Here is a 20032-nt window from a genome sequence, read left to right on the forward strand (position 1 = left end):
TTTACTTCTTCTGTACTTTACGTGGTATTCTAGTAATATTGAGTCATAACCTCCACTGTATGTGATAACAGCTACTGTGTTTCTCCAAAAATAAGCCCTAGTTTGATTTTGCAGAAGGGCTGAAATATAAGCCCTATTCCTAAAATAAGCCCTAGTTACAACGCCTATATTATCAGAATTATGGCACCTAGAAACATAGTTCTGGTGTTGTTTTAAAGAGGATGACCCCCCCCTTATATATTACACAATATGTAGATTGTGTTTCTAGGTGCCACAGAATCAGAGATATCCACTGTTAAAGTTGCAGACAGGAGTATAATTCTCATTTGCAGCTCCCACTCCTAACTAAATTCAATAGCGGATATCTCTGTGTCTGAAGCATCAAGAAAATCCTGTTTAAAAGATATAGCTATTTGAATTCTGCCCCCCTTCAGACTGACAGCTAAAGGCACCGTGGAGAAGCAGGAGGAGGGAGCTGCAGGGAAGAGGGAGCTGATGAATGCAGTGGTTACAAGCATCTCCATTGACGATTGCTGCTCATTTAAGGAAAGGGCCATTGCTAGACATGAAAAGAGGGGGCAATTATTCTAATAGGGTTGTGGAAAGGTGTTGAATGGCAAGATGGTTATGCATACATATTGCCACTATATTCAGGAGCTTTCCTGTTCCATGCAGCCATCTGTAAATGTATTCAGAGATATTCAATGCAATAGACCTGATCCATATAGACATGTAGGACATCATTCATAATGGGAGCTCCTTTCTACAGACTTCATACTTTGTGCTTTTATTGACTTGTAATTCAATATATTTCCCATAATGTTCCATCTATCCAGGCCTGCAATCCTAAATATTCAGATTATGATAAAACCGGATCAATATGCACCAGTGAACATATCAACGACACGTTAACCCGTTACCGCTGGCTGGTCAGTGCCCCCAAGGGCCAGGATGGAGTCACCAGTCCTATGAGGGAGGTGGACTTTGACACATTCTTTACGTCTTCAAAAATGATAACATTGGATTCCATATACTTCCAAGCTGGATCACGGGTGCAGTGTGCGGCTCGTGCCGTAAACTCCGATGGGCAAGAAGGTCTGGAACTTATGAGTCCTATTATAACCATAAGCACAGAAGAAGGTGAGCATTTCAACTAGAGTTGTTTCTTTACCGAAACGGTATTCCTCTATTGCAATTTTTCATTTTTTATAACCTACCTTTGTGGAGGTAGTGATTTGGGAACTTGCATGGCCATCGTTCTTGTGGACTTACCATACATACCATAGCCACACATATTTAGATTGGATCATGTTTTTGGAATTTGTGAGTAAGTATGCGGGGGCGGATATTAGGCAATTTACCAATATAAATCTAGTAATAGTTCTGCACCAGTTTTGTGCTATGTAAAGTGAAGCCTCCTGTCTTTTAATTCATCAGACAGACATTTCTCACCTTAGATGGAGGGTCATGTGATCTCTAACGGGCGATTGTTCATGGACAGTGAGAGATCACATGACCCTCCATCTATGGCCATTTTATGGACAGGAATATTTGGCTGATGGGGTGAAAGACAGGAGGCTTCACTTTACATATCAAGAAAGCAGAGGAGAAGTAAAATAGATGTATATTGGTAAATTAACTAATATCCTGCACCCAAAAGGAACACACACATTACAAAAACACATCAAGTAAAGTGGCCAACCCCTTTAAGCTTAGCAAAAACTCTCAGTGTGAAGAAAGTTTTCCTATATAAGCACTTGAGATACTGATGATAAAGTGGTGGCCAAGCCCTAGTTCATCTGTGCTACAGAATTGGGTTGATGGGTTGTCTGATGAATGATCACTGTGCAAACCAAGCCATAGACATTTCACTCTATACCAGCCATTACAGGTGTTGGAAGTGGCCACTCGTGTTTAATGACACAAAGAGCAGGATGAATGACCTTTGACTGGAATGTTCACAAAAAGATCCTTTGTGTAGTCAAGGGCTAGCGACTACGCGGATAAAAACCTCTTTCCAGGTGACGAAGATCTATCATCAGCCAGTTCAGATAATTGTTCAGGTTTAAAGACTATGGACAGTTTTGTGATTATATTTTTTTCACATTGTATGTGTTTCATAAAAAAAAATAATTTACAAATTTTAATTTTAAATTTAAATTTTTTCTCCTCTAGCTTGTATACATTTACATACACAGGATTCTAATATGACTAAGTATTACAAAAGCCTTGTGGATCAAAAAATATTACAGAATCAGCAGGCTTCATTAGATAAATATAAAAGTGACATAAAATCCAGCAAAATACAGAAAGACCTAACCTGAGTTATAAAGGGTCATATATATGTATCAATAAAGTAGACAGCATATAACTGTGCAATCTGTTTAGTTAAAGGACATCTACCACCACCACAAGCGTATGATCATTACCTGCTGCTTGCATGCTCTGGGCTGCCTTCTATAAAGTTTATGCAAATGAGCCACAGGCGCTCACCGTTCGGCTACCCAAACACCTTCTGTCTCCGACGGAACATAATTTATGCACGCCCCTTATCTTTGCAAAGTGCAAAGCATGAGTTGGGATTGTGTCCTCTCTGGTTCGGGGACACTCAAGTTTGGTTTTTGTGTATTTTGTTTACTGGATTTCATGTTATTTTAATATTTATCTTAAGAATGATTTATGATTATTTTTTTTACTTTTTGGGAGCATTTATTTGTCCACAAATCTTTTGTTAGTAGGTATTTATGTTTACATTAATTGTTAAAAGCTTTATAATATCATAGCTAGTTGGTTGGTTTTGTGACTTTTCTAATTTGGCCAAGTCCATCCAAGAAGCACTTTGAAGGATAAGCTGCATAAATCCTGCTATACCATTTTGATCCATTAAGGTGGAACCAATGTGCATGTCCAAATTGGTTTCCACTCTCTATCCTTAAGCCATTGCAGTTAAACTATATTCTATAACAGAATACAGTAGAGTGACAGCACAGGAAAGGGGTGATCATTCACAGCACAGTGTAGGGAGGAGATCATCTACACCAGAGCACAGATCAGTGTAGGGAGGAGATTATCTACAGCAGAGCACAGATCAGTGTAGGGAGAAGATCATCTACAGCAGATCACAGCACAGTGTAGGGAGGAGATCATCTACAGCAGAGCACAGATCAGTGTAGGGAGAAGATCATCTACAGCAGATCACAGCACAATGTAGGGGGAAGATCATCTACAGCAGAGAACAGCACATTGTTAAAGGAAAGAGCAACTACAGCCATCCCCAAATAATTTTCTGCAAAATGAGTCATTACAATAATTTCTCATGTTTCCAGTACTTCCCTAAGAACTCTGCTTTCCAAATGTAACATTGAATATGCCTATGTTGTTTGATTACAGTGAGTACAATGCATTATCATATGTATTTCTTATTTTAGGTCTTTGTCAGCCTAGAATACCGGGCGTCGTGGGAGCTGAACCGTTTTCTGCTAAAATGAGATATACCGGATCTGATGATAGTGACCATCCAAACCTTATTAAAGTTACTATAACCATGCCTCATATTGATGGTGAGTTAATACATAAAAGTATATTTAAAAAATTCCATAAACAAATAAGTATATTCTGGAAATATATATATTTTTTTTTTACAAAAAATGACGGATTTGATTAAATGATATAAAAGAAGCATTACTCACCGCTATGATTCCCTGTTTCTGCCGTTCCACTTGGTCCAAGGTTCCCTGCTGCTTACTGGGACTACTTCCTGTTCCCGCTTGTCACACAGGAAATTACTGTTAAACCAATCAGGTTGTAGTAAGAACTCCCTCAGCCACTGGTTGGTTGAGTTACATTTCCTGTGTGGAGAGGGACAAGGCATATAAAGCAGTAGGGACCTAATAGGGGATTTCTCCAGTGTACATTTTTGTAACTGATTTTAACCAATTATGTATTTATTAAGCCGTGTATTTATTACATTAAATTATACATAACATACCTTTTTAATTTTAGGCATGCTTCCAGTGATATCCACTAGGGAACTTTCCAACTTTGAGCTGACGCTGAGCCCTGATGGTACCCGGGCAGGAAACCACAAATGTTCTAACCTTCTGGATTATAATGAAGTGAGAACTCGTTACGGGTTCTTGACTGATGCCACTAAAAATCCTAATGTCATAGGAGAGACCTCTCCCTACCAATACAGCACACAGCTCAGAGGCTCCAACGCTTTGCGCTTCTACCGGAATCTGAACCTTGAAGCTTGTTTGTGGGACTTTACCAGCTACTATGACATGTCGGAGCTCCTTACTGAATGCGGGGGCACCATTGGCACAGATGGCCAGGTAAGTCCTACACATTATTACAACCTCTATTTGTCAAGATATAAAACAGTCAGCCAAGGTAAAGTCTTTCATATTATGGATTTGGATCCATATAAGAAGTAGAGTGGAAACACAAGTAGGTGTTACAGAAGCCATACCATAAAATACGGTGCCCAGCACACCTTATGGACCCCCCAAACACTCCTGGAGCACTCTGCACCTTCACAAAATAACCTTGCCAATAATTTCCTTGCTGTGTGCATTATCTTTTCTTTTCAGCAATACTTTTTGTGTAATCCCTATAACATCATTCCATTATACCTGTACTGAGAAATCACATATATTTGCTTTACTTATTTTGGCATTAAAGGCTTTGTATCATTTATTATATTTATACAAAATCCAAACTATAGAGGATAAATATATGATCTCACTGCCAAGACCCCTATAATCCACACAACAGGAGGCTGAAAGCCAATAACTGCCTTGTAACCAGGTCCGCTCTGTCCTCTGTATAAGCTTACAGGTCGGAACTGGAACCGTTTTGGAGGACTTGTGGTGCCCAGTTCATCCCAGGTTCTACTGTGTTCATTATTCAAGAACAGTGACATCACAATGTGCGCTATTCATGTACAATGACATCACTACGTGCATTATCCTCATAATGTGTATTGTTTTGGTTTTATGACTTCACTGTGAGTATTATCTAAGTACAGTGATATCACTATGAATGATAATAATACTTTATTTATCCCCAAGGGGAAATTTGATTACTGTATACAGCTCTAAATATACAATACATACAAAATAACGCTCTAAACATGTAAAATTAAAACATAAAAATTTCTGCCCAACCATTGAACTTTCCCTCCCAATTAGCTTATTCAGTCTGGATTTGTCTACAGTACTACATGTAAGGCTATATTCACACTGCCGTTGCCCGCCCATACCGTACCGTAGCTGGCAACGGCGGTGTACGGGGAGAGGAGGAGGAGGTGAGCGCAGCTCACCCCCGCCCCTCTCCATAGCAACCTATGGCGCACGGCCCCGTATTACGGGAAAAGATAGGACAGGTCCTATCTTTTTCCCGTATATACGTCCCCCATACGTTCGTGTGAATGTAGCCTTAGGGTCAGTGGCAGTGGACCCCACAACTGGGACTGGAATCTATGTGGTACCCGGTATTCACCAGAGCCTGCCGTAAAGTGGGTTGTATTTGCTACGGCATGGTACTTTGTCCACGATGGCAGCCAAGGCAAAGTACAGAATCGTAAGGCAAACTCGTGGTCGGGGACAGGCAGGAGGTCGAGACAGGCAGCACAGGATCGGAGTCAGGAATGGAATCGAGGTCAAAACGGGAAATCACTATAAATGCAGGGGACTTAGGAAAAAGCTTTCTAAATGGCAACAAGGCACAAAGATCCGTCAGAGAAGATAGAAAGGGGCTGAGAGTTTATCAGAATTGGCAATTAGGGGCGCGCTGGGCATTTAAATCACTGGAAGCCAGCGTGCGTGCCCTAGGTGGCGGGGACGAGCGCGCTGGAGCGTGGGAACGCGGAGAGGTAAACACAGTGGCGGTGGTCCGGGGGCAGATATAGGACACCCAACAAGGCAATGGCAAAGACTACTGACTGGTAAAAATTACATTAAAATGGCATCAATGTGTGCATCATCCCAAGGATTGGAGTTGAGAATAATATTGGCAGGTGGTAGATAGGTGCCATGTACTGACCAATCCGTCTTGGCATTGTTCCCTCTTTCTGGAATTTATAGTTGCTGGGACAACAATTCCATGCTATGTTCAAAATGGAAATGATACCTACCAACTACATGGCTTATGACAAGCTCTCCGGGTTAGCAGTTGCTCTTTTAGTCCCTCAGTTATGTCAGACATCAAAGACCCCCTGATGCTTTCCTCATGTGTCTTTAGTCGCACAACTCAGTTTGGCAGAAATACGTTAATGTAAAGTCCATTTTAAGGTATGAATCGAATCACAGAGGGGGGCCAATTTTAGGCCACATTTAGATCTGCCGCTTGACTTTTCCAAATGTCACATCGCACCCTATAAAGGGCACTTATTATAGTCCGGAAAGGCTCCTGCAGATTAAATTTGGTTTCATGGATATAGAAGAAAGCATTGGCATCAGTCATATGGTCTTAAACAGAACCACACAAGCTTGTATTCAGAAAAAATTATCTTTAGATAAGGGACTAATGTTCTACTGGATCTTCTACTGGTGTTGACTAAAAAATTTCATTTGGGTTTCCAACATATCAGAGTCAGTGTCGCCCAAGATCTTACTATGCTTATTGTTTCCAATCAATGAACCGTAGACAAGACGAATAGTCAAAAAACAATGGGGGGAACTGATAGAAAACCTATTCAGTGCTAACTCTATTCGGTTTGGGATGAAGGGTTTGTTTCGGGGGTCACTTAATTGTGACCATGTATATCAAGGTGCCTTTGGTTGTAAGTCATATATTTTGTGTGGTGTCAGACTGTTCTTAGTTGCCGTTGGCTTTTGTTGAAATCCACATGAAAGGGAAAACTTGGTCCTAAATATTGTCTAGTTTTTAGGAGAAAAAAATGTCTTTACCCTTGGATATTAAAGTCAACCAGTTCCACCAAGTGTTCTAATATGCTGATAGCATGTTGTAGAGAAAACTCCTTGTTATTTCCAACGTACCTTTATTATTTCTGTCCTTTGTGCCATTTCCAAGATATTCCCAGTTTAATCTGTATGCTAATGAGGCAGTTGGTGCACCCGGATGTGTCCTCAAACCCCGGAGCAGTGCTATTCCCAACTAAATCACTTCCCTCTTCTTCATGTGTTGCCCAATGCTCTTATAAGTAAAATCTCCTGATTTTCTGATGGAAAGGGTAGTGGTCCATGTAGGGATAGCAGTGTTCCAGGTGCTTAGGACACATCCTGGGTGCACCAACTGCATACCAATGAGAATACGGTTTTATAAATCAGAATTTTTCGGTATTGGCATAATGGTCAGAAATAATATAGGTTAAGAATTACATTTCTCTACAACATACTGCCTAATGCTGGGGGATGTGGTAGACTCCCCTTAAGCCTTCATCATAAGATTGACATCCTCTTGATTTCTTTCATTTTCTCTTTTTATGGATGAATGTTCGGCCAGTATCCCTGGTTATGGAGATTCCTAGTATCATATTTGTTGAGTGGACTTAAAATAAAAATAATAGTGCCTGTCCAAAACTCTCTTTTTAGTGACTGGATGGAGAAGGCTTCATGACTTCATGTAAGGATTATCTATAGGTGGTCATACCGTGTGGAGCACTTCTTACCATTTCAATGCTCTGTATTGTAAGGATCACATATTCCACTACTAAAAATAGACAGAAAAATAAACTACTTGACGTGGCCCGTGCTGTTCAGACTCCATAGTGCCGCACTTTACCCCCTCCCGGCACCAGGATCCATCTTCCGTCTGGTTAAACCTGTTATCAGAGGTGTTAAATGTGCAGTGAATGGCCCAGTGTGTGCAGAGCCGAGATATTTACTCACCTTCCTGATGATAACGTTAGACGATTGATGTTATTTCCTGAACTAGACTATTATCCTGAGGTTTTCTTAACAAATGTATTGTTTTAAGCTGGGCCAAAGTGCAGATGTATAGAGATATACTACCTGCTGCAGACTAGAGGCATCTCCATGGACCTACACCATGTCAGTGCCAACCTCAAATGTACCATCATCATCATACAGATTTCTAGCAGAATCATAAGGCTCAAACTAGGGAACATTTAGACTCTCCTACAATACCGATTTCTCTTATAGGCCTCATGTGTACAACCATATTACAGCGCTGTTATAAAGACCTATAACACTGAAAGCAAAACTTAGGTTTCATACTAGACCTTAGATTATGTGGGTTTCATTTGTTGCAATTCCAGATAATAGTTATTTGTTGTAAAGTCATAATTCCAGATAATAGTTATAAAAAAGCAGTTCTGACCTTACCCCAAAAACCTGACAGAAGCAGCAATGTGACAACCACTGCTCACCTCCTGTATACCGTACACAGGGGGTGAACCTAAACTCTCTGCTGCCTGAGGCGAACTATAGAACAGCACCCACTCCACTCCATCCGATATTAATATATAAAGTTTTTTTAGTGAGTGGGCTCTCCATGCAGTGTCTAGCACCCATGCTGGCATCAGATGTGAAGAGACATTATTTATAAGTGGCATATTCTGCTTTGTATGAGATAACTATGTCCCTGATGTCCCCTATCTTGTTGCAGAAGTGCTGCCTGAGGTAAGTGGCTCAACTCACCTCATGGCTGGTGCACCCCTGACCGTACAAACTTGCTTAGAAGGCAGAATTGATTACTTATATGTCTTTTACTGGGCAACCAGGTTTAACCACTATGTATATTTAGTATAAAATGTCCATACAAACCCCCTGGGGTATATTTCATCCTGCCCAAGCTCCAAGTAGTCGTCTTGAGAGACCAGAAAATCTCTTTAAGGACCAGTTTAATCTATTTTAATAAAAGATGGACTAGAGCTTTATTTTTCAAATCAAAGTGATAAAAACCGAAAAATAGACGTGATGGAACTGTATGGAGGACAATCAATCACCTAGAGCACGATTGCTCCTGCATTAGAGTCATGTGTGTGAAGACCTTTAGGGTACGTTCACACGTTGCAGTTAAAACTGCATCGCAATTAGTTTTGGCTTGGTTTTAGGTGGCATTACTTATTTTAACATGTGAAAGACATCAAATCAACAAGTGAATGACATTTGTGGAACAGCTTTCTCCTTCAAAATCAAATCCACCCATTCAGTTCATGTCTTTCTCCTGTGAAATTGACAAAACTGCACCTAAAACCGCCTTTAAAACTAATTGCGATGCAGTTTTAACTGCAACGTGTGAACGCACCCTTAAAGAAAACCCGTCTCCAGGTTTTACCCCACTCAACTACTACCCCTCTTTCATGTGTAAACTCACCCATGAAACAAATTTACTCCAAAGTTAAGCAAATATGACTCTTCTCATCCAATTTTCACATGAGATGAGTCAAGTTTAGTGGTTGCAGGGGAGTGTCATTTGAGAAGTGTTCTATAGTAGCAAGAAACACGCCTTTTATGTCATATTAAAGACAAGCATCTCATCGTATGGTTCTGTGAGCTCCAGAACTGGACATATAAGTAAAATAAAAAATAAGCAGGGCATAAGATGGAAAATGATTGCCATGCCTGGCAGTTTGCTTAGAATTGCTTTTATTGCAGAAAAGTAGCATATTAGCCCTGTTATATATCCCCCATATATATCCCCCACTGAGTAACACAGAAGGGAGGTGAGGACGGCACAGCAAAGCAAACGGATTAAAATCCAAGTGGGTGCAAGCTCCAAGAGCCCGACTCAAGGCTCCAGAACATCCAAATGAAGACAGCGGGAGAGCAGCACTCCGTGGTGGTTAATGTTTATTCAAACACCAGTGGTAACAAGGCACAACGTTTCGGCTAACTCCATGTAGCCATTTTCAAGCAATAAAAAAGTGATACAAGGCGGGTTTATATCCCCCGCAGGATGTGACATCATCAATAATAAAAACAATTAACATAGTGATATATTATGAATAACATACATTAGTTATACATCAGTGTCATATCGTGGAATAAAACAGTATGTGTGATATTCAAAGGAGAGAAATCTACCATAACACGCCAATAAAAATATGTTGTAAGCACATGTCCCAAGGTTGCTAAGCAACCGCGCCAAACACTCAAGGAGGTTATCGCTGGCAATGATACAGCAGGTCCCCTTAATAGGAAGGTGGCTTTACTTGTCCGCATGAGGGGCACTTACCCGATTCTGCGCCAAAGCGAACACAGTGACCCGATCGCCGGTGGGGGTCCGGACAGCGGGACCCTAGTGCTCAAATTGCGGCGCGTGACAGGTCATGTGCCCCAGCGGATCTCGCGAGATTACGGAACGGCCATCTTTGTTTTGGGAAACCTGGTCAAAGCCAATATCATCAAGGGGTACAGTAAGGTAAGTGTCAAAAACGTGTGTCTCGGCAAAATATGTCAGCCACATCGGGATGGACTGTATCTCCTAGACCGCTAAGGTCATGGTATCGACACTGCTCCACACTTCAATGTCGAGCATATTGTGTTGGAACCCAGATGGAGTCTCGTCACCCTCTTCGGACTGTTTGTACTGCCACTGCACAAGACACTACCAATTGAGTGTATCCCCAAGACACTATCATATAAGTGTGAGGCGTGACAAAGAATTTTTTGGACATGGCTAGATATAAAAGAAAATTATTTTATAGAAAAACTCCAGAAGATGAAGAATACAGGCGTATTGATGGTGATTATTTCTCCATAGACAGTGCAAATCGTGATCTAAAAGAACAAGGATAATATCAATTAGTTTTGTATATAGTAAATTGGAACAACCCAACAGTGATAGAAGTATAATGCATATATTTAGGCAGGAAAAACAAGGCATACTCAGTTCAAAAGATTCACATTAAATTCAACGTTTAGACCATATGGTTGTAGTGAGTTCAGTTTGTGGATCCACTCAATCTCACGTTGTTTCAACAACTTTTGTCGATCACCCCCTCTACGAAGAGGAGGGATGTGATCAAGGATGCAAAATTTTAATTGGGATATCTTATGACCCGTTTCGGAGAAATGTCGTGGGACCGATAGGTCCAGCTTGGAGGTATTGATGGATGATCGATGGTTGTGTAGTCTTAACCGACATTCAGTGGTGGTCTCCCCTACGTATAATTTCGGGCAAGGTTGATGATGTCACATCCTGCGGGGGATATAAACCCGCCTTGTATCACTTTTTTATTGCTTGAAAATGGCTACATGGAGTTAGCCGAAACGTTGTGCCTTGTTACCACTGGTGTTTGAATAAACATTAACCACCACGGAGTGCTGCTCTCCCGCTGTCCCCACTGAGTAATGAGTAAAGAAATACTCATAATAAGTAGCCTTTAGGGAACCCAGATCTTGTACTAAACTGACGCGTGGTGCTCCATAGCAGTTTCCATGAGCTCACATGGTACTGGTGCCAAGCTGAGTTATCGGGTCTCCACAGAGTCTGAACCACTCGTGTCACTGCCGGCAGCCATTGGCCTCTACAAGTTTACTGAGAGCCTGGAGCAGCTGTATGATAATTGTGTATGGAGAAGACAGCAGGACACGACTCTCATCTTAGATGTTATTCCTTGAGTTATTAATAGACATTGAAGGCTGTAAAGAGAACTTGTCACCAGATTTTACACCACTAAACTATCTATCCTGCGCTGAGTCCAAATCCTCCGGATCGCCCCACGATTTCTGTTGCATGAAAGCCAGCATAGCTGCGCCAATATCTGATCGCGTGTGACACAATCCCCTGTTAAATACCTGTCACAGCTGCGCAAAACCTGAAAATGAAAGTGCAGCCGTGGACCCTTGTAAATAAGCCCCAATATCTTTAGAACCACTTTACATATCATAATAATTTTTACTTTGTTTTTCTTTCATGACATGACTGACTTTAAATTGATAGAATAACAGGAGCCCCGTTGCGCGCAATGTAACGGGGCCCTGTCTGATGTGCCTAACGTAAAGCTGCCCAAAGAGTGTGTGTATATTCATATACACACACATATACATATATATTCATATGCTTTAAGAGTGTATATGATGTGCATGTGTGTGTATATATATTTGTGTATTTGCTGTATGTATGTGTATATGCTGTATGTATATGCAGTGTGTGTAGATGCTGTATGGGCAGCACGGTGGCTGAGTGAGTAGCACATCTGCCTTGCAGCACTGGAGTTCTGGGTTCAAATCCCACCCAGGTCAACATCTGCAAAGAGTTTGTATGTTCTCTCTGTGTTTGCGTGGGTTTCCTCCGGGTCCTCCGGTTTCCTCCCACATTCCAAAAACATACTGTTAGGTTGTTTAGATTGTGAGCCCCGTGGGGACAGGGACCAGTTTAACATGCTTTGTGCAGCGCTGTATAAATAATGTGCACTATATAAATAATGGAATTATTATTATATACTGTTTGTTGTGTGTTGTAAATGTTGTGTTTATACTGCATGTATGTGTATAAACAGTGAGTTTATACTATGTGTATGTGTGCACATTTGATGTGTATATACTATATTTGTGTATGGATGTGTAAAAACAGTGGGGTCATTTACTAAGGGCCCGATTCACGTTTTCCCGACGTGTTACCCAAATATTTCCGATTTGCGCCGATTGAATTGCCCAGGGATTTTGGCGCACGCGATCGGATTGTGGCGCATCGGCGCCGGCTTGCGCGCGACGGAAATCGGGGGGCGTGGCCGAACGGAAACCCGACGTATTCGGAAAAACCGCCGCATTTAAAAACCGAAAAAGTGTCGCTTAGGAAGCGCTTACCTTCACCTGGTCTGAGGTGGTGCATTCCGGCGCGTAGAGATGATTTTCAGCGCAGCAGCGCCACCTGGTGGACGGCGGAGGAACTACCTTCATAAATCCCAGCCGGACCCGAATCCTGTGCAGAGAACGCGCCGCTGGATCGCGAATGGGCCGGGTAAGTAAATCTGCCCCTATGTGTCTGTATATACCGTATGTATTAGTGTATAAATGTATATATGAGTGTATAAATGTATGCCGTATAAGTGTATACGTGTATATAAAAGTGAATTATGAGTTTAGAACTTTAAGTGTGTGTGTGTAATATAAACGTGTCAATATATGAGCGCGTATATGTGTGTGATTGTACAAATATGTATAGATTTTTTTCAGGGGAAGGGGGGCCCCATGCAGAAATCTGCTGTGGGGCCCAAGTTCGCCTAGTTACACCCCTGATCTCTGTGCTATATGGTGTTTGAAATAAAGTATATGAAACTTTACCTGGCTCTTTGCTAGATTCTTCAGCCTGAGTCCTAGAGAGGAAACTTCAAATGACAACTTCCGTCTGTTCTATAAAATATTCTCTGCTCTCCTGGCTCCTTCCTGCGCCACCCCCTGATGAGAATGTGTGTGTGTGGGGGGGGGGGGAGATAATAAGTGGTAAAATTGTATAAACCTTTACAGTATTATAAATATGTACAGTATCAATCCATCACCAACTTCCAGTTACAGAGGCAGAAGGTCATTGTATTTTTACAATGTGTCTTCTGCAGTTCCTTATGCCTTTTGCCTTCAGCTGTCAGGCTGGAAGGAGCTCACTTAAAACAGTTATCTCTCAAACCGTGGCACCTAGACACACAATTCTGGTGTCATATTAAAGAAGTGAATCAACCATTGTCCCCATTCTTAAAGTTATGCAATGTCTTATATGACTGATAAATCATGCTATGCTGGAGCCTGGAAAAGCTGGGTGACAACCCATGTAGGGTCTAGGATGGCAGCTGTAGTCAGTTTTTCTAACTTTATTTTTATATTGGGAGGACATGCCCTTCAGGTTCAATAAGGTTACACTAATAATATTAAAGCTGCTATATTTGAGTAAAATTTACCACTACAGATGATATTTGCTGTTTTGCCAACATTACAGTGTATGAAGCCAATCAGATAACTATCACGCTTACTGGCATTACTAACCAAACAGAACAAGGACGCCCTCAAGTTTCCTACATAACAGAGGTATATAGTGGGCAAAATACATCCAAATACTATACATACGGTACATGTCCAGGCGCAGAAGCTCTGATAAATACCCTTTCTGTCAGTATTTTGTAGCTAATGCAATAATAGTAATATGAATAAAAAATAAGTAAACTTTTTTTATTTATTTTTAATCTCCTTACAGGTCTTGAACCTTGTCCAGTCCTATGTGACGTTGCGGGTGCCTCTGTATGTGTCCTACGTGTTTCACTCTCCTGTGGGGGTGGGTGGCTGGCAGCACTTTGACCTACACTCCGAGCTGCGTCTGACATTTGTGTACGATACCGCCATCTTGTGGAAGGATGGGATCGGGAGCCCTCCAGAAGCTGAATTACAAGGTACACATAGATTAAAATACTGGTGACAGCAGCCCCAGGGTACACTCCTGTCTGCTAAGAGGCAGGGGCGTAACTTGAGGGGGTGTAGAGGGTCTCAAGAGACTTAGGGGGCCTATAAGGTGTCACTTTCCTATATCAGAAGGCTTGTACTATAGACTACACATTATAGTCAGGGACCTGGAATGGACTTTGCACTGGGGCCCATCAGCTTTAGGTTAGGGCACTGGTAGGAGGTAAATTACAGAAGGCTGCATCACTGTAAGGGGAAAAAAACAAGATAAATGATTTTTTGGGTATTTGGATTTGTTGTTTTTTTTCTGCCAGTAACATAAAAGGGGTTCTTCCATGTTCTTAGTTCACTAATATAATATGGGTGATGACCCAAAGCCATCATCATCCATGGAACAGTTGCTGATCTCCATTATGCAAAAGTCCAAAGGATTGCTTATGGTTCATGACTACACCAATTTTCCTGTTCCAACTTTTTCTGACCCTGCACAGTGCCTGCAAGAATCTTCATGGGAAAACTCTTCTTGGGGGTCCTAGTTGCTGGACCCTACCCAATTAGGCGGTACTTCCCATGTGCTGTGAATAGGGGAAAACCCCTTTGCTAAACACTTTGTTATAGAATATTTAGTAAGGTTCTTATCAATTGACATCACTGCACAGAGTTTTGGGATAAGTCCCCAAGATAGTATTACTAGCTGTAACTCATACAAATTAAATACAGCAATTGCTATAGTTGAGATGAGTAGGTATTACAGATATTAGTTCATAGAGAGGACAGGCGGTCCCCTACTTAAGAACACCCGACTTACAGATGACCCCTGGTTACAAATGGACTCTGAATTTTGGTATGTTACTGTACTTTAGCCCTAGGCTACAATGATGAGCTGTAACAGGTATCACAGTCTTCTGTAATTACGGTAAGCTTTATTGTTAATCCCGGTTCTTGTGACAACCCAATATTTTTAAAATCCAATTGTCACAAAAAAAATTTGTCTGGAGCTACAATTATAAAATATACAGTTCTTACGCCGTATGTAAGTCCTATTTTTCTCCCGGCTACAGAATGGTACGGTGCCGCACATGTATCCGGTATGGCGCCGTGCACCCATTGCCGTGTGTTTGGGAAGTATATACACTGTATATATGTCGGTCTTATATAGGTCCCCCTTAGGTTTGTGTAAATGTAGCCTTATACTGTGTGTTCAGGAATCAGGATTCATCTCTAATAGAACAGGGACATCTGTTGGATAGAAGAGGGTACTACTACTAAACTAGAACGCAAATGCCCAAATGTTGGGGAAGCAAGAGCTCTACTTATGGAGACTTTGCCAATTTAGCCAACCTTGCAAGCATGTAGGGGAAACTTGCAGCCACATGGGGATTCTGGGAAATATTTCTTAATGTACAAATATTCATTAATGTTTCTCTAATACCCCAGTGTTTCTGTCCCAAATTCTGTGAAACCATGCTGACAAATTTGGAAAGTGTTAAGGATTGATGTAAACCCTGACCCTCTGGAGTGGAATGGAAGATCCCTATAATCATAATGCTGGATATCATCTTCATTAATATTACATGATTGCTTTCATACTGTGGTATGTATTAGTAATATATTATATGCTGTTTCCCCTTAGGATCTCTCTACCCGACCAGCATGCGAATAAACGATGAAGGACGCTTGGTTGTCAACTTTAAAACTGAAGCTCGATTCTACGGACTGTTTGTTATGTCTCATCCTGGTAAGAATAGACGTGAAATCACAAGAGAAGTCAGTTATTTGTACCCAGTAAACACCCTATACATTATTGATCCAGAATTATGGGCTACATTTATTAGGACCTGTACTCCTCAAATCTGTCTTACATGCCCTGAAATAGGCACAATTCCTGGTTCAAGAGCGGATATTGTGCCCATTTTGCATTGCTCCACAGCCTGCTCTGAGTGACTGCTGTAGTTTCCTACCAGAAGCCTGCTGTAGCAGTCACTCAGAGCAAAAGTGAGCTGCTGTGGAGCAATTTAAATGCAGAGAGATTATTACAGCAGTGTGAGGACCCAATAAACCGAGTCCAGGTACAATCCTGGAATATAAATGCATTTTGCCAAGGCCTTCTGCTACCATACAAAGTTATGGGCACACTGATCTCCAGGGCCAATATCTTATCATTATTAGGTGTAATCAGACTTGTTGACAGAACAATCTGATCAAGAAATACATAATAAATCTAGGGAACATTGGGGCAGATTTACTTACCCGGCCCATTCACGATCCAGCGGCGCGTTCTCTGCACAGGATTCGGGTCCGGCCGGGATCTATGAAGGTAGTTCCTCCGCCGTCCACCAGGTGGCGCTGCTGCGCTGAAAATCATCTCAACGCGCCGGAATGCACCACCTCGGACCAGGTGAAGGTAAGCGCTTCCCAAGCGACACTTTTTCGGTTTTTAAATGCGGCGGTTTTTCCGAATACGTCGGGTTTTCGTTCGGCCACGCCCCCCGATTTCTGTCGCGCGCATGCCGGCGCCGATGCGCCACAATCCGATCGCGTGCGCCACAATCCCGGGGCAATTCAGGTACAATCGGCGCAAATCGGAAATATTCGGGTAACACGTCGGGAAAACGCGAATCGGGCCCTTAGTAAATGACCCCCATTATCTACATAATATCTATGTAATATATCTTTCCATCCACTATATTGAACATAATCTTGCTCTCCTCTAGACACCAGGGTCTGTAGCCTCAGTTGGTAGTCATGATCAATATTGTATATTAGATATATTGTATATATTCATGTGTTTTTGGACTTTTCACTAATACATCATAATTAATTTTTTAATCCAGCGACCTCATTGACCTCCATGATCATGTCAGCCGATCACCCAGAGTTGACCTTCACATTGAATCTTATACGGAATGAACCCAGTTACAACCAGCCCATCCAGCAATGGAGTTTTGTGTCTGACTTTGCTGTAAGTGACATTAGACAATCTCTTCATGGTTGCTTATGTTTTACTATGATGTAGAACTTTATTTTATATTGCTGATCCTTTCTTCCGCAGGTTCGGGACTACTCCGGCACTTACACAGTTAAACTCATCCCTTGCACCACCTCTCCATACCAGGAATACAGTATACCCACAGTGTGTAACCCCCGGGAGCCCATCAGTTTTGATGTTGATATCAGATTTCAGCAGGTAACATGAGAAGATAATATATTATCTCCATCATTGTATCTCCATCACTATAAGTGTATCTCCATCAGTGTATGTCCATCACTATATCTATATAAGTGCATCTCCATCATTGTCTTTATCACTGTATCTATATAAGTGTATCTCCATCATTGTATCTCTATCACTATATCTATATAAGTGTATCTCCATCATTGTATCTCCATCACTATATCTATATATGTGCATTTCCATAATTGTATCTCTATCACTGTATCTCTTGGGTGTATGGATGATGAGAGTGATCCTTTACTTGTCTGCAGGTCAGTGACCCGGTGGCTACGGAGTTCAGTCTAAACACCCAGATGCTTCTACTATCTAAGAAGTCTCTATGGCTGTCTGATGGATCAATGGGATTTGGACAAGAGAGTGACATTGCCTTCTCTGAAGGTAAAGTGATGTCTGATGCTTGGTAACATTGGTATTGGTAGCATTAACCACTGCAACAGATTTCTTTGTCATCTTGGTTTAGCGCATTGTTATATGCAAGTTTGATGAGACTGCACATAACATAAGCTATCAGTAGATGATAATATCCTTACATTAGAGTTGTATATTACTCTACTGTAACATCAGAATCCAGATTTAGAGTCACAGCCCCACATTTACTTAAAACTAAACATAGTGTGCAGGGTGCGCAGTATAGGGGATAAGTATCTAATCTCTAAAGGTCAAACTGCTGGGACCCCCATTGATCACAAAAAAGTGACCCACAGCAATCCGGAGAACTGGGGTCCCATTCTCAGTAACAGATGAAACCCTGCAGGTTGAGCATGCATCCTGCTGGTCCATTCAATACCGTGGAAGTTTCAGGAATTGCTGAGCATATCGCTCAGGTATCTCCGGATTGACTGTCTATGTTAGTGATGGAGATACCAAAGCGCTGTGCTTGGCAATACGCAAAACTTCCATAGCATTGAATGGAGCTGCAGGATGCATGCTTGACCCATAAATGTGAATTCAAAGAAACAGTTCTGTCAGCTCACCTGGGACGCAGTGGATTAGTGGAGAAGTGAACTCAAGCTCGGATATCGCCCGCTTCACAGGAGGCACTCAATCAAGGAAAGGGAGGAGGCTCAAAAGTAAACTTCAATCCCTCACCTTCGAGCTGATTGGCCCTCGGTGCGGGTGTGACCCTTCTGATGTCCATATATATAGTTAGTCATTCTGACCTTCACTAGCCATGAATAAGGATACAGAGTTTATCCGAAACGCGTAGGCATTCCAGGGACCCTTCCCGCTACCCATGCCAATCCGTTTTATCATGTTGTTTGTATATCTTCAATAAAAGTGTCTTCGATTTTACCTACCTGGATTGAAGTCTACTTTTGAGCCGGAGTTCCTCCTCCCTTTCCATAAATGTGAATTGGACCCTTTTTTATGATTAGTGGGGTTCCCAGCAGTCAGACCCCTCACGATCAGATTGTTATCCCCTATCATGTAGATAAACAGTGATGAAGGTCCCATGATGTACCATGAACACCGGCATTGAAATTGCTATTCCCACGCTTTTATAAAATAAATTCTTTACGCTTGACCTTTCAAGAAGTGTTCAGCACACTGCGCTCCCTACCATTGGTATAACAGAGGGTATTCACCATAGGCAATAGTTGTAGACAAATTTTACCTTAAGAGAATAAAACACCATGCACGTTAAAACCACAAAGCCGTGACTGAGTGCACTTTCTTGCAGGTGACGTCATCTATGGCCGAGTGATGGTCGACCCAGTCCAGAATCTGGGAAATTCATTTTACTGCAGTATTGAGAAAGTTTTCCTCTGCACGGGGGCAGACGGCTATGTCCCCAAATATAGTCCGTCCAATAATGAATATGGCTGCCTGGCGGACTCCTCCTCCCTTCTCTACCAATTTAAGATATTGGTGAGTTTTCTTTGTGATTGTCTCATTGGATTATTACTTGAAGCTTCAGGATCCCAGTGCCAAATTTGGAACTGTATCCAAATAGTAGAGTATAGTAAAGTAGAATTAATATGTGGAAGAGAAGTTATTTTCCTCATTTTATTGATCACTTATGGCTCATCACATTGTGTGTTATATGTCGTCACACAGGACAAGGCACAGCCAGAAACTCAGGCCGGTAAGTTCGGCAGCATCTTGTTTAACGCCTGGCTGGCAGCTGATGATCCGGAGGCGTTACCTCTAGTCCGGCAGCCTGGTTCTGATGGGTTTAAGCTGGATTCCACAGCTCTATTCCAGGTAAGATCAGTCATGGGCCTGTCCTTTACTCCCGATAAAACATCTTCACATGGGTAATTCTATGTTATCTTCTCTCTAATATGTTACATAAAGTCTACACCTCCTGTGTGATGAAGTAACCTTCATTCCTTGTCTGACCTGGCCCAAAATAAATGTTCAAATCTGTCATCTTCATCTCATCCCTCCTGTAAGACATCCAATAAAAGCCATCAATCATGAAAGACTAAAAACATTTCAAGTGTCCTTAAAGGAAGAGTAACCTTAGAAATAC

General features: G+C 41.7%; 1 protein-coding gene across 1 annotated transcript in view; it reads left to right on the plus strand.

The window, feature by feature from the left end:
- FREM2 (FRAS1 related extracellular matrix 2) overlaps positions 1–20032 on the plus strand; it is a 134689-nt gene that overhangs the window by 111290 nt on the left and 3367 nt on the right. Inside the window, exons 14-23 of the mRNA XM_072134448.1 lie at positions 837–1140; positions 3429–3560; positions 4003–4334; positions 14119–14311; positions 15955–16059; positions 17156–17283; positions 17374–17508; positions 17808–17934; positions 19238–19425; positions 19615–19761. Coding sequence (XP_071990549.1) covers positions 837–1140; positions 3429–3560; positions 4003–4334; positions 14119–14311; positions 15955–16059; positions 17156–17283; positions 17374–17508; positions 17808–17934; positions 19238–19425; positions 19615–19761 — 1791 coding nt within the window. The remainder of the gene's footprint in view (positions 1–836; positions 1141–3428; positions 3561–4002; positions 4335–14118; positions 14312–15954; positions 16060–17155; positions 17284–17373; positions 17509–17807; positions 17935–19237; positions 19426–19614; positions 19762–20032) is intronic.

Source organism: Engystomops pustulosus, chromosome 2, assembly GCF_040894005.1.
Source record: "Engystomops pustulosus chromosome 2, aEngPut4.maternal, whole genome shotgun sequence".
Taxonomy (NCBI): Eukaryota; Metazoa; Chordata; class Amphibia; order Anura; family Leptodactylidae; genus Engystomops; species Engystomops pustulosus.